Source organism: Malaclemys terrapin, chromosome 11 (assembly GCF_027887155.1).
Source record: "Malaclemys terrapin pileata isolate rMalTer1 chromosome 11, rMalTer1.hap1, whole genome shotgun sequence".
Lineage (NCBI taxonomy): Eukaryota > Metazoa > Chordata > Testudines > Emydidae > Malaclemys > Malaclemys terrapin.
Genome location: NC_071515.1, coordinates 46,823,129 through 46,839,353, shown reverse-complemented (window position 1 = coordinate 46,839,353; position 16,225 = coordinate 46,823,129). Strand labels below are relative to the sequence as shown.

General features: G+C 41.0%; 1 protein-coding gene across 1 annotated transcript in view; it reads right to left on the bottom strand.

Annotated features, from left to right (window-relative positions):
• The window catches only part of IFIH1 (interferon induced with helicase C domain 1), a 47,217-nt gene that overhangs the window by 18,897 nt on the left and 12,095 nt on the right, over positions 1-16,225 (bottom strand). Inside the window, exons 2-4 of the mRNA XM_054044097.1 lie at positions 14,679-14,835; positions 11,593-11,775; positions 4,299-4,382 (exon numbers count right to left, since the gene is read on the bottom strand). Of these exons, the coding sequence (XP_053900072.1) occupies positions 4,299-4,382; positions 11,593-11,775; positions 14,679-14,835 (424 nt within the window). The remainder of the gene's footprint in view (positions 1-4,298; positions 4,383-11,592; positions 11,776-14,678; positions 14,836-16,225) is intronic.

The window sequence follows — 16,225 nt, the reverse complement described above, 5'->3', positions numbered from 1 at the left end:
TGTTAGTCTGTATCCGCAAAAAGAAGAACAGGAGTACTTGTGGCACCTTAGAGACTAACAAATTTATTAGAGCATAAGCTTTCGTGGACTACAGCCCACTTCTTCGGATGCATATAGAATGGAACATATAATGAGGAGATATATATACACACATACAGAGAGCATAAACAGGTGGGAGTTGTCTTACCAACTCTGAGAGGCCAATTAATTAAGAGAAAAAAAAAAAACGTTTGAAGTGATAATCAAGCTAGCCGAGTACAGACAGTGTGATAAGAAGTGTGAGAGTACTTACAAGGGGAGATAGAGTCAATGTTTGTAATGGCTCAGCCATTCCCAGTCCTTATTCAAACCGGAGTTGATTGTGTCTAGTTTGCATATCAATTCTAGCTCTGCAGTCTCTCTTTGGAGTCTGTTTTTGAAGTTTTTCTGTTGTAATATAGCCACCCGCAGGTCTGTCACTGAATGACCAGACAGGTTAAAGTGTTCTCCCACTGGAATCAAAATACTCAAAAACCAGTGGGAGAACACTTTAACCTGTCTGGTCATTCAGTGACAGACCTGCGGGTGGCTATATTACAACAGAAAAACTTCAAAAACAGACTCCAAAGAGAGACTGCAGAGCTAGAATTGATATGCAAACTAGACACAATCAACTCCGGTTTGAATAAGGACTGGGAATGGCTGAGCCATTACAAACATTGACTCTATCTCCCCTTGTAAGTACTCTCACACTTCTTATCACACTGTCTGTACTCGGCTAGCTTGATTATCACTTCAAACGTTTTTTTTTTTTCTCTTAATTAATTGGCCTCTCAGAGTTGGTAAGACAACTCCCACCTGTTTATGCTCTCTGTATGTGTGTATATATATCTCCTCATTATATGTTCCATTCTATATGCATCCGAAGAAGTGGGCTGTAGTCCACGAAAGCTTATGCTCTAATAAATTTGTTAGTCTCTAAGGTGCCACAAGTACTCCTGTTCTTCTTTTTATGTCTCCTGAAATACTGCTAACCTTTCATTGATATGTATAATCACACATGAATTACATTACTGCCACGCCTTCACTGCTGCTACCTATGCTAGCTAGATTAAAGCTAGCACAGGTATGCTTCCCCATGCTACAATCCCATCTTCACTTGCCTCCCAAGGGTATGTCTATAGTGCAATCTGAGGTGTGATGCAGCACAGGCAGGCATATCCATGCTAGCATGGCTGAAAAGAGTAGAGTAGATGCAGCAGCAAGGGCTAGCAATGCGAATATGGTGCAACCACACCTCAGTTTGCAGTGTAGATATAATCTGAGTGACATTATGGGCTCAATGCTAATCTCGCAGCACAAAGACAGTAGGAACAGGATCAAGCCCTGAGTTGATGCATATTAACTTACTGCATTTTAAAAGGCAGAACTTATTTCTACACTATTGTATATACATTTAAGATTTATTTTATTTTCAACCATATTTTATAGAACTCCCTGTATATGTTCTCAAAGTGCTTACGTTCCACAGCAAAGAAAAAGACACTATTTCACTAAACAAAAAACAAACCCCAAATCCCGCTCTCATTGTCTGATGAGATCACTGGATGAAGAATTGCAGGGCTTTTAACATCACTGTTGCTTATTTTGTGTATAATGTGTCCCATTTTTTGTATCTGATTCCATTAAATAAAACTAAACTAACAGAATTTAATGAACCTTGAGAAAAGACTGCTGATGGAAACATCCGGGTTCCATTTCTAAGTGTTTTTCGCTTGTTTTATCTTTTAGTCTGAGGGCAGTACTATTTGAGCAAAGGAAAATTCACACCAGAGAGTGCTTGGCAGTAGTCATCTAACTACTACTGCTCCGTTTTGAGGAAGTGCATTTGTTTGCTTTCTGCTTGGCTAAATCCAATAGATTAATCATATTGAAACTAGCACTGTATCACCTGTCTGTTTGGTTAACTTTCAATGTCTTGAAATCCTCAAACTAACCTAACCGCTTTAGGAAAATATTTCTCTTTCTTCTGTATCTTTTTTCCTCTCTTTTGATAAACATATAGATTTAATTTTTTTTTAAAGAATGTCCTTTATACAATGTCCTTTTCTCCCAGTTAGCTGATTCCCTGAAAGGCTCATATGAATTGCTGTGCTGGATCTACTCACACGATCAATATTTCTTGCTTTGCATCCTTTTCCTAACCTCCGTTTTTTTTTAAAAGAAAAATTATCTTTGAATATCAAACTGCCATCAAACCTAAGTGAAGGACAAAAACTTCACTACAGTAAGACACTACTAGTAAACCACTGATGACAATATTACAGCACCCTTGACACTCGTGTAAAATACCAAACTTTGTCATTAGCAGGAGGCCTCTCTCTCTCCTTAGCTCTAATATTGGCCTTCACTAGATTTGCTAGATGAGTAAAAACAAACAAACCATAGTTTATCAAGAATTGTGTTAGCAAACATATTTTAACGAACATCTTTTTAAAACCCGACTGTAGACGGAGCAAGCTGTATTTTAGCATGTGTTAACTGGTCCTGGTGAACCCCAGGGCTCACCTTCAACAAGTTAACACATTAATAAAAAAGTTTAAAACCCCTTTTATTCCATACCCTGAGTGATTAACGTTTGCACATTTTGAACATATAAAGCACGATGGCCTGACCCAATGCCCACTGAAGTCAATGGGAATCTTTTCGTAGACTTCAATTGGTGTTGGACCAGGCCCTATATGAAGGTTTCATATTATTAATATTGGTTTCATGAACGCCTTATGTTGGTTTTATTATACAGATTGTGTCAGCTGGTTATATTTGGAGACCCAGATTGTTCCCAGCCCCCACATAAAGGGGAGCCAAGGGCAATCTTTATTAGGGCTAGATCCCTGAAGACAAAAGGTTTCCCTTTGATGGCAACCGAGCTCTGCATAGGAAGATCCACAGTGATACTTAGGCATTGCTCTGCTCATGTTGCAGCGCTTAACCCCTAGCCACCCGGCTGCCTTGTGAAATTCTCAGCCCCTGAGTTAGGTGCTTAGGCCATGTATTGTATAGGGAGAGTGAGGCACCTAAGGAGGTGATCCTCAGAAACCAGCAAACTGAGCAGGGAGCCATCTAAACTAGCCAGGAGTGAAATGCACAGGAAAGGGACAGGTCTTAGGGGCCAGAGCCTCAAAGTTATTTAGGTGCCTAATTCCTATTAATCCTGGCCTTAAGTCCCTTACTGATGGGCCACAGGCTGGTGCCACCCTCAAAACAGAGGCCTTTCTCACAAAAAAATCCAGGGGGCAGGGGGAGCCCAAAGAAGAGAGAGTGCATATGCACAAGAGCTAAGTGAGTGGGGCACTGGGATGTAGGAGACCCAAGCTCAAATCCCTGCTCTGTCTGATCTTGAGCAGAGATTTGAACCTATCTTCCCCACCTCTCAGGCGAGTGCCTTAACCAGTGGGCTATAGAATCAGTCTCTCTCTGGCCCAATCAATATTTAGTTATTTATACTAAATGGAACAGTCCAACAAGAGAGATAGAGAGCCACCCCTCAGAATACTCAACAGTCCGGTGGTTAGGGCACTCAGCTGGGATGTGAGAGATGTTGGTTCAAGTCCCTGCCCAAGGCATTGCCCCTCTTAGTTTGAAAATCTTGCTGTGGGTCCTCTGGGACTAGGGCGCTGAGGAGCTGGCTAGCTGTGGGGTGGAGTCAGCAATTAGTCAGCTTTGCAAACGTTGACTAGCGGAAACTTAGGTGTCTAGGGGACATAGTTGGCAGCTGAGCAGTGATTTTGTGAATGTCAGTGGTGACTAAATGTTGGATGTATGTGCCTAAATACCTTTGTGTAGCTGGCTCTAAGTGATTTAGGAACACAAGTCTCTCTAATTTTCAGTGGAACTTGTTCTCCTAAAGTCACACAGCTGCTCCTGAAAAATCTTGTCTCTAGCCCTTAGATCCTTCAAAACATAACCAGTCAAAGTGCTGCTAAAACTTGTTCCCTCTCACTGCCTTATTCACGGGCTGAGCACAAACTGACTCTCTTTTCCGGGATGCACTTTACTTTGACGGAAGTTGCAGAAAAGGCAAGTGATGAATTACTTTATGGCACGTCGCATATCGTTAGGCATTTATATTATGGAAGAGCCCAGAGGACCCAGTCAGGATCCGACTGTGTTACGTGAAACTAGAGTCCTTGCCCCAAAGAGCTTACAGACTAAGCTGGAGCTCACAATGAAACCATCATTCTTGGTACAGAACACTCTATGTGCTTGCTCCGATACATCTTATTTCACGCTTACTAGAATATATAAAGAAATCGTACCTGAATCACCACTTGTGGCGCTACTGTGTCCCATGCTTTCATTTAAGCAACTGACACTTGCATCTGGCAAACTGACATCAGACTCTGTAAAAGATAACATTAAAAATAAATCTAAATGTTTTATGACATAAGAATATTTCCCTGCGTGCTTGTAGTTAACACTGTATTTCAACAAAGGCATGCCAAAAAGCTGAGGGAAACTCCAAGTTATGTTAGCTGCAGCAACAGGCTGTGGTGGCTGACAATCTAGAGGAGAACCAAGCATTCAGTCCTGCTCCCTATACCAAGGCTGTGGTGCGCAGGAAGGAGAGGTGTAGATAGTATAGAATCAGCTATGCCATAGGAGGATTCCATACTGTCAGAGGGAATGCTTGCCTACCCCTACCCCTACAGGGCAATTTTCCAGCTTTAAGAGTCCAAAGTGGCCAGACCCAGGCCCAGCATTTAGCTTTGCATGAACTGGAAGAAGAACTGCTGTGGTAACCTGTAGAGATGCCCATCTCCCAATAAATCTAAGACTTTGTGGTTTGCAAACTGTAGGCGTAAAAATGATTCCTTAGGAGACCTATTTTGACACTTTAGGCTACAGACATAACCAGACAATAACAGAATACAGAAAGTTGAAGTTAAACATGAATGTGCTAGGACCTCAAATTTCTTTAAAGTGTACAGGAAGTTCACCAGCCCTTTCTGGTCTAATTTATTACTTTCAAACTGACAGTCATAAAAATCATTTACATCTGTATCCTGCACTCCCAAAGCTGACACAACATATCTTGTCAGATTTCTTAATGTTTTTTCTTGGGGTTTATCTTGTTGAAATATATAAATATAAAACCAGAAAGGACTAACAAGTTACAGAAGTTTACTGTGACAAATCTAACTTCCAATAAGACTTGCTTGTAAGCCTCTTATTAACAAACTCAATACCTGGATTTGCTTTTCCTTGCCAGCTTGGCAAACAATGAGGTATCAAGAGACAAAATGAGCTTTCCTTCTTGGGTATTACTATTACCAGTCAGAAAGGCTACACAGGTCAGTTCAGTCACTACAACCTAACTGCCTTTAATTGACTTCTACAGGTGTAACTGATTGGAACTTAGTAAAATTAAAAAAAAAAAATCTATTATTTGTATTACAGTACCATCCAGAGGCCCTAATCTAGTCTGGTGCCCCACTGTGCTTGCAGTTATGTAAGCATATATGAAGACATGGCTCCTCTCCTACAGTGCTTAAGACAAAATTTCATTTTATTAATTTTAAACCTAAAATTTCAGTCTAAAAACTAAGTGAAAATCTTATACTTACACAGTATTGTTCCACAGGGTCCGAAAGCACTCTATTGACTACACTTCTATCTGGCCATGTCACTTTGGTTACCACTGAGGTGAAACATGGCTAAAGCACAGCACACAACACCACTGACTTACAGTTATAGCATACAAGTTATACCAAAGATTGTTAATAGTTCATCTCATTTTCCTTGACTCCTGAAAATAATGTCATTGCTACTCTAATAGAGGCATGTGCTCAAGTGTTTGCAGGATCAGGGCCTTAGCAATTAAATGTACTTTGTGGTTGTAATCATACTACAACTTGTTAAGGCAAGTGTATTTTCTCCAAAAAAATGTTAAAGAGACTCCTTCAACATGAAATCTAAGTTTCTGAAACTGTGTTTAACTCAATTTGATACTACATGTGCACCTGAATCCCCCTGGCTTTTTTTTGGGGGGGGGGGGGGCAGGGGGAGGGGTATTTTAACAATCATATTTCATACCTATCTGTTTCTGCATGGAAGAGTAGGGACACTGACTAACAATAGCTATAAAAGGAAAAAAAGTGAAAACGACCATATACCAAGTGCTGCCAAATGAATAAAGTATGAAAACTGAAAAAAGGAAAAAAAATGTTCCCTTCTACTCTTTTTCAGCCAATGTAATCTTAGGTATTATTTGTATCTAGAGTAGATTTAAAAACAAACAAACAAGCAAGCAAAAAAAAAAAAAAAATTCAGCCAGAAGTGACTTTTACATTGGTGCCTTTTAAGTAGCACAACTAAAAAAAGTATTTTCATGTCATTTAACAGCAAAGAGGTAACATTTAACCTACGAAACAATTTCCAAATAAAACTAGAAAGTGACAATTATGTTATACCTGCTAGAAGACTTGAACACTGCAATGAAAATCTCTGGTACCCTGTTTCCCCGAAAATAAGACAGTGTCATATTAATTTTTGCTCCCAAAGATGCGCTAGGTCTTATTTTCAGGGGATGTCTTATTTTTCAGAAATGAAAAATGCCTTATTATCGGTGGATGCCTTATTATCGGGGAGGTCTTATTATCGGGGGGATGCCTTATATTACAACGAGAGGCAAAACTGTAAGTAGGCCTTATTTTCGGAGGATGTCTTATTTTCGGGGAAACAGGGTATGACAGACTCATTTCAATGTTTAGCACGCCCTCTGCTGGAGGACAACGATATGGCAGAATTAAATTATAAACTTGACAGTATGGTCAGATTTTCAAAAAGGCTCAACTATTTTGGTGTCTAAATGGATGAAGAACTTTTTCTGAAACATCTAGCCCACATGACCTGATTCCCTACTGCCTTGCAGCTTTTTATGTTATTTCCATCTGTGCAAAGTGAGTGCAAAGCAAGTGTAGAAAACTACCAAGTTCAGAGGGTAGTGTGTGCATCTACTTTGCACAGGTTTAAAGGACTACACAAGATGCAAGGCAGTAGAACACCTGACCAATACTACCTATTAGTAGGTTTTCAATGAATAATCCATTATTACTCATATATATGTGTCCTGCTGTAGTCAACAAATAATCCACATAACAAAATGATCATTAATAATAAAAAAGCTTCTGTTAAAAAAATGAGATCTAGCACTTCCTGGATAAAGAGAAGTTACACTTGCTTCTGAGAATGGTACCTTTTAAATATATGATACAAGCATACTGGTGAGAAATGTGTGGGGGGAGAAGTAATCTGTTTCATGGTCAGCATGTCCCAGGGACTACATGACAGCTTGGTCTTGCTCTCTTTTAAGCAAGTTTTAGTGCCCTTGAAAGGTGGCTGATTACCGGAAATTAATCCTCTTATTTGTCCACAGAACAAATAAAATAGAGGCAACTGCAGAGCAATCTTTAACTTTGTCCTGGAGAGCCACCATCAATATCTACTCTTGATCTGTCCTCTCTGATGAGACCACCAGCAAGGGCACAAGCACTGATGGCTGCTTTGTGATGTGAACACCTGTCACTGGGGCCTGGAGTGAGTCTACCAACCACTGCATTCAGGCGTTCAAAATGGCCACTATAATCTGGTCTAACTTCTAGTGAGTGACCGGACAAGAAAGGCTCTACATTCCCAGTGAAGAGATCAGCTGCTCCATTATGGGTGTAGGTTTTCTGGCACAACCCTAAGGGCAGCACCAAAATCTGGCCCTAAAAAAATGTTAATATATTCTCTGTGCTAACATTTAAATTGCAAGCTACAGTATAAAACCCTCCCTCAAGAGAATCCATTAGAAGAGAAATGAAAGAGAACTCATTTTCCAAAATGAAAGAGGGTTTTTCAGGTGAAAGAAGAGTAACATTCTCTATTTTAAAATTGTGGTCATTTTCATAAATTACTTTAAAAAAAAAGTATACCTTCCCCAAATGATCAAAACAAAGAGGCTGATATTTCGGCCATTTTCATCAGCCTTGTTATCCTTCCCTCAGAGTGCTTGTTGTGCCCTACTCTTCACTGCTCCTTACAAAGCCTTTTTACACCCACTTTGCACAGACAGAAATGATTGCACATGTAGTGCAAGACAGTGGAGAATAAGGTCCCTTGTGCTTTTGATAAAATGGAAAAGAGCACCCCTTTGTGCTACATTATACTGGGAAATACACCTAAAATATGGAACACATGGACAAACATAATGGAGAGAGTATTGGAATCAAAATGCAAACAATCTTGTAAACCTAATTAGCTGAACTGCAATATTAAAACAATGTGAGGCATTTCTAACATGAGGGAATCAGAGAATCATTTGTAAGACATATTTGAAACCTCCCTTTTTAAAATGAATGCAGTGGAATCAATTTATAGTGAACTCAGATGTAAGGTTGGATTTTCAAAAGAGCTCAACGCTCAATGGCCATATGTCACAATGGGAGCAGCTGGGTGGAAATTAGTTTTGAAAATCTGGCCCATAGTGCAAAACTTGGATCTATAGGTTCCAATCTGTGTGTGGAGGGGAAGGTGGGGTGGAAAACAGGGTACAGTAGCTACTTCCCCATTCTCCATCCCTATGGAAGTGTCTTATAGAACTTATCTTTCTATAGCATAATTAATGTCAATCAACATAACTGTATGGAAAATAGATCTTGTCAAACGAAACTGAAATTGTTTTTAAGGAGACTGGGTGAGAGATGCTACAATGCAAAGCCCTACCAAGGTTACTCGGTCACGATTGGTGCTGCACTCACCACGCGTGAGTCACGAGGACTTCTGGGGGCACATCTCATGTTCTCTGTGCTGCACTAAATGGAGCTGCTCTATGATTCTTTTCCAATTAATTATGGGAGAATCTGTCTGTCTTTCTGGGAACATGGGAAGGAACCAAGGGCAGACACTGGAAAACTATCACCACTCAAGTGATTCAGCCTGTGTCCTCACTGTGAAGTGGGTGGTTTACCAGCCTGAGTGAAAGCGAAACCCAGGCTGTAACCCACACCCTCATCTGGGTCAGATAGCCCAGATTAAAATCACCACTAAAGAGAGCGGTTGTTGTGTGTGGATGGAAGGGAGGTTAGGGGCAACACCCAGAAAAGAGCAAAGGCTAACTCTGCATGGAAACATAACCAGGCTCAGGGAATGTCGTTGTGTCCGGGCCCTGTTCGGGAAAGACCCTTACTTAGGGCTTGTCTACACTTAACTTTTATAGCGCTCTAACTTGCTGGCTCAGGGGGGTGATTTTTCAACTTTAAAGCACTAGTGTAGACAGGCTCCGAGCACTGGGAACTACACTCTCAGCGTTTGGAGCTAATCCACTCGTGGAGGTGGATTACCAAGAGCGCTGGGAGAGAGCTCGCATGCAACCATGTTCGCACTTCAAAGCACTGCCGCGGGAGCGTTCCCATGACAGCACTTTGAAGTTTCCAGTGTAGGCATACCCTTAGAGTGAAAGGGAGTTCAATCTGATCAGTTCAGTACTTGGCATGTTTTTTATGTAGTGTGACAGACCCAGACCAGTGGGGTACAGGAGTCTGGTAGAGGGCAAATATACTGGTCACTGGATGAGTAGTTTTCTGTTCCCTGAGTGACCAGAGCAGGGGCTGCACTAGAGTAATCAGGAACCTGCTAGAACCAGTTAAGGCAGGCAGGCTAATTAGGACACCTGGAGCCAATTAAAAAGCTGCTAGAATCAATTAAGGCAGGCTAATCAGGGCACCTGGGTTTTAAAAGGAGCTCACTTTAGTTTGTGGTGTGAGGAACTGTGAGCAAGAGGTGCAAGGAGCTGAGAGGGTGTGCTGTGGGAGGACTGAGGAGCACAAGTGTTATCAGACACCAGGAGAAAGGTCCTGTGGTGAGAATAAGGAAGGTGTTTGGAGGAGTCCATGGGGAAGTAGCCCAGGGAGTTGTAGCTGTCATGCAGCTGTTACAGGAGGCACTATAGACAGCTGCAGTCCACAGGGCCCTGGGCTGGAACCTGGAGTAGAGGGCGGGCCTGGGTTCCCCCCAAACCTCCCAATTGACCTGGACTGTGGGTTCTTCCAGAGGGGAAGGTCTCTGGGCTGTTCCCCAACCCACATGGTGAATCTCTGAGGCAAGAAAATCTGCCAATAAGCGCAGGACCCACCAAGATAGAGGAGGAACTTTGTCACAGTAGGTCAATCTACCAGTTACTTTAAAACAAAACACTTTGTGATATATTGTTTATATTATGTTGAACAAAAAAGTAGCTGTTTTGTTACCCTTGTCCAAGGGTTACAGTTTTCAGAGCAAAGTCCCTCTTTGCCTTACTCATATGAGAAGCTCCATTAAAATCCCTGTTTGGATCAGCACATATGGAGCAAGGCAGGCAGGATTTATCTTGACCATTATCATTACTATCAACATGGGCTCTATCTGAACCTGTAACAGATGTGAAAGTCTTCCAAGATCACAAGCATACGTTTGAATCATCAGATCCCATGTGGACCTGTACCGCTGCTATTTATGGTTCAAGGCACATTTTTCAAAAATGAATTCACATATATAATGGGAATAGAAGTAATTAAAAATGTTATTTCTGATTCTGTGTTTGTACATGATCTAATAAGTTAAGTTTGATTATGTTGTTTTTGGTGTAAAGAAAACATTTGCCTTTAAAAAGCTGTTGGACAATTACTGGCAAAAGCCCTAGTGGAGACACAATTATACTAGCATAAAAGTACTTCTGCCAGTATAAGCTGCCCCTACATCAGGAGGGTTTTCCAGTATAGTTATAGTAGTATAACCATACAAGCAAACCTTTTCTAATGTAGACCTGGCCTGATTTAACCTGAAATCTGTGATAATTGTTGAACCTATATGAGAATTATACATTTATTCAAACAACATCTTAACACTGGTTTTCAAATAGTTTTAAAATATTTTATTACAAACAGGAGGAAGACCAATACTGATGCTCATTTATTAAACGTGAACAAATCACGAAGGCCATGCTAAAGTAGCAAATCCTAGATATTCACTATAAACCTGCACTGGTTCCATGGGAGTGACCCCGGCTCCATGGGAACAGCAGGTAGGAGTGCTGCAGATTGCTTTGGCACAGGTCCCCCTGAGCCATTCTGTCTTGTGCAAGCAAGATGGTTCCTGGACCCCCTACTGTTGCCTTAAGGGAGATTTTTCTCCAGTTGTGTTTAATCAGTTAAAGTGTGGCTGTTTTTAGTCATGCCTTAGCCCACTGCATCTCTCATTGAATTCAAGTGACGGTTTTACCTAAGGACAGAACAAAGGCTGCAGAATTTGGCCCAAAGTGGATAAGCAGTTGTTTATATTACTGTAATATGCAGTGGGGAGTAGGGTGGGAATTTACCACTTCCACCAGGGTGTACTTTCTCCTTTTCACTTATGCCCTCAGCAGTGCTAATAGCATACATTCAGTAAACTGAAATTTCTAACCTACAGAGAACTTACTTGAAACAAATCTATCTCTGATATTTTACAGATCTTGGTTTCAGCTACTCCTAATTCCTGAAGTTTTGTCATGTCATGTGACATGCTAAAACAAAGTACTCATTATTACATTACCTGAAACTACAGAAGCGTCTTCAAAAGATGTTCCTAATATAATGCTCTCACTGGCCAGACTATCATTCATTTCATCAATGTGCTTCAGCTCCTCTCCCACTTCAGAGGCCAACGGCTCTTCAGCTTCCATGGCCTCATCTGTAGTAGCCGGCTGCTTGATCCCATTTTCTTTGTTTTCTGTTTCTAGAAAAGTAATAGAATTTGAACTGCATCACAAAACAAGCTGTTTTCACTGAAACGTGCAGCCCACTCTCCAAATGCAGGCAACTAAACAGAAAGTCTAATCTCATATTTGCACGTCTGAGTCAGCACATAAAGGCGTAAACGTCCTAAGTGTTGACCTGAGGGTCAAAATATAGGATTTAGATGATTTCTTCAGATACCTACACAGGAAAATTGGACTTACTGTGTTTATAATACTTAATGCCACCATTTCTAGGGGGAAAAAAAACAAATGTTTGATCTGTTTAGGTCTGAAAATAAAATAATGGGCCAGATTCTGCTTTCTATTATATTTGTATATCTTGCTGAAGTCAATGGAGTTGCATGGACATAAAGGCGAGCAGGATTCATCCTGTGTTATAATGTGGGTCCATAAATCCAGAAAACATAATAGAGGGTTTGGCCTAACAATGTTCTGTCATTGTTCTGCATTCTTTTCAATGCAAAGACCATCCCTCTTTTAGACTCAACCCTGGCGGTACTTTTAGTTTTCAGTGTGTGGGTACACCGAATGCATAAAAGTTGGAATATTTGTCAGTAATAACAAAGCAGTTTGATAAATTACATATGAGTGCTCTACACAGAAACACTGAAGAAAAACTGCACTCCAGGGTTTTCCACTTTTCTTCATTTATTTAAATTTTTGTTTTTAAAAAGTGGCCTTGTTTTGCAGGATTATCGAATTACTAAGTTTCTCTTATTTTGAGGTTTTTTTTCACACCTTGTCTTTTTCTGCATACAACTTCAAGAAGCCATTTTCCATTAACAAGTCATTTGGGATCAGAGAGACAAAATTTTGCCACCTCTTTTTTTCTTACAATGTTCTTGACTACACACCAACGACAGAGGGCCTTTTAGAGTGCTGGATGTCCTTACAATTGTGGAGACATATACAAAAAGGTGGGCAGGTCAACCCCCTCAGAGGGTCCCTCATCCACTCTCACCATATTCTACATGCACACAGCATTCCTGACATGGGAAAATATTTTTTTGGTGATAACAGCATGATGGACTTACTGCATGCTATTCTGTGTAATGTCGTGTTGAGGCTGCATTAGCCCAGGTTACTGAATAAAGCGCTAAGACTCAGGGCAGGTCTACACTATAAACTTGCAACTGTGCAGTTGCACCAATGCAGCTGTAGTGCTTCTGGTGAAGATGTGCTAAGCCGATGGGAGAGAGCTCTCCCATTGGCTTAGTAACTCCACCCATAGACTTTAAGGTCAGAAGGGACCATTATGATCATCTAGTCTGACCTCCTGCACAACGCAGGCCACAGAATCTCACCCACCCACTCCTGTAACAAACCCCTAACCTATGTCTGAGTTATTGAAGTCCTCAAATCGTGGGAAAGGCGGTAGCTATGTTGGCAGAAGAAGCTCTCCTGCTGACATAGTGCTGTGTACACATTGTGGGGTAAAGTTAGTATAACAGCGTTGCTCAGGGGTGTGGATTTTTCACACTACTGAGCGATGTAGTTATACCAAAGTGTGTAGTGTAGACCTGGCCTCAACAGTGCACTGAATAACAGCCTTTTTCAACTTTTTACCTTGCACAGTATCTGCACAGAGCAACGTTAAAGCTGAAGGTTCAGAAATCTGCAGTTTGTACACAAACAACTTAATACTCTAATTTACATATTTGAGGAATATGCATTACATTGTTTACATAAACGACAGCAAGTGTCCTTATTACTAGAAGTTAAGTCAGACAAAGCTGCTGCATGGAATGAACTTTAGGAACACAGGAACAAATATGCTGCTAGCTGGCTCTGGCATCAACTTGGGTTGACTCCTTGATGCTCTGTCCTGGTTGCAACCTGTCCTGTACTGGGGGGAGGACTGTGGTTGGGTTGCTAGTCCCTGATACTAGCTGCTGCTTGCCCTGGGCTGAGAGGGGGATCTGGCTGCTTCCTGCTATTAGTAGCGAGATGCCCCTTAGAGACCTAGAAGATTCTAATCATAGCCTTACCGGGTGAAGTCCTATGTGCTAACTATAGACAAACCCCCTGAGCCAGTGTCTCCTCAGCTCTTCAAACGGGGACGCTGAAGCTGCCATGGGGGGACAGTTCAAAAAACTGATGAAAAAACAGGACCTTCCTGGCTTAACAGGAGACTTTACAAATCTGGTACTAAACTTCTAAAAGTCCCCAAAACTTCTAAAATGTCCCAGCATGTGCTGAGTACTGATCTAAATCCTGGAACAGATATCTGAGCTGCTGCTTCTATTTTAGCTGTTGAAGAATCCTGGTCAGCAATCTGGAAAGGATGATCTTAAAACATGACAATCATTCTGTGGTAGTATGAATAGTTAATAGCAGCTGAAACACTAAAGCCCTCTCAATTTTGTCATTTACTTGAATGAATGAATTATTTGTTTACTCTAATGTATTTAACATCTGAAACCTCTGATTGTCTTACCCATATAGGAGATCTTCAAGAGTACATACATCTGTAACTAGGGGTTCTTAGGAAGACATAAACCTTTCTGTTGTTCAAGAAACCTGAAACTGTCAGTTTGTGTTTATCAAAAACAATTTTCAGAATGCCTTTGTGCTGAAAATTACATGGATTTTAAAAATACTGTATTCAAAACAAAGTTAATAAGTTGGCTGGAAAATATGCAACTGAATTATAATTTAAGTAGTTAATCTTCACTAAATTTGTCATTTGTCTGGTTATGTGTTGAAAAGCCAGTCAGTAAGTAAGAAATTAAGAGCCTTATCCTGACACCTTTATATAAGTAATCCTTAAATAAGTAGTCCCACTGAAGTGAATTCTGGAATTGGGCCCAAAGACTTAGTACAGGCACAAAAAGCAAAGCTGGCGAAAAGTCATAATTTAAATTAGTGAAATAACAATTACCTGGTACATTTCCACTTAGTTCATCTGCAAGGTCTCCATGCTTAGTTTCACGCAGGACAGCCAAAAATTGAGAGAACCAATCTTTCTTCTTTATTATTCTACTTAACAACTCCCGTGCACCTTCCCTATCTCCACGATTTTCAGTTGCAGCTAAGATCTGGTTAAAATAGAAGGAGAAAACAAATCCTCAAAGTAAGATTAAAACCTCAGAACAATTTTTTAAAAAAAGAAGGCTTAAACAACATAGTAAAGACAAAATGTACAGAACTCTGGTTGGTTTTTTTTTTCTTGAAGTCTGAATACATACAGATATAGATAAAAATACAAAACAGGTGAGTGTAGTGTAGACGCGATAAATCGATCCCCGATCGCTCTCCCAGCGACTGCTGAACTCCAGCTCAGCAAGAGGCAGAAGCAAAGTCAACAGGGGAACGGTGGCCGTCGATCCCACGCCGCGAGGACGTGAAGTAAGTGATTCTAAGTCTATCTAAAATACGTCGACTTCAGCTACGCTAGTCTCATAGCTGAAGTTGTGTATCTTAGATCGATTTCTCCCCCACCCTTCCCCCAGTGTAGACCAGGCCTTAGTTTGTGAGGTCCGGCATCAAACAATGATTTCTTTGCAACCGTCTGACCAGTGGTATATTTTAAGGTAGGTGGTATAAATAAAGGCTGAAATAAAGAGGTACTGAAGTTGCAGATCCTACTGGCTGCAGGCTGAACTCATGGTATGACCACATTCTGTGGCATGCACGTGCACGCACACACACCCCTCCCCTTAACTGAGAGATGGATCACATGGACCTCCTCTCCTCTTTCACAGTTGGGGGGCCATATTTCTTCCCATTTACGGTTGTATAACATCTCCATCGCAACTAAAGCAATTGCTTACATGGAACATTTTAGCTCGGTGGGTGAAAGTTAATCATAATGTCTAACATTACTCTTTTCCTTTCTTTTCCCCAGCCTCATCTGTAGATCTTAAAGGCTTTTGTGCTAGCCAGCAGAAAGGGCCTTTTCCATTTGCTAGAGAGAATTGGTTGCCCCCCAATCCTCCTCAGTCTGATCACATGAAGATTACAGTTCAGTCTGATGGAGATCACTCTGATAGCTTTGAAATCTGCAATGGTGTCAAACAGGGATGTGTTCTGGCACCAACACTCTTTGGTATCTGACACCAACACTCTTTGGTATCTAGGGGTCATCAAATGAAATTAATAGGCAGCAGGTTTAAAACAAATAAAAGGAAGTTCTTCTTCACGCAGCGCACAGTCAACTTGTGAAACTCCTTACCTGAGAAGGTTGTGAAGGCTAGGACTATAACAGAGTTTAAGAGAGAACTGGATAAATTCATGGTGGTTAAGTCCATTAATGGCTATTAGCCAGGACGGGTAAGGAATGGTGTCCCTAGACTCTGTCTGTCAGAGGATGGAGATGGATGGCAGGAGAGAGATCACTTGATCATTGCCTGTTAGATTCACTCCCTCTGGGGCACCTGGCATTGGCCACTGTCGGTAGACAGAATACTGGGCTAGATGGACCTTTGG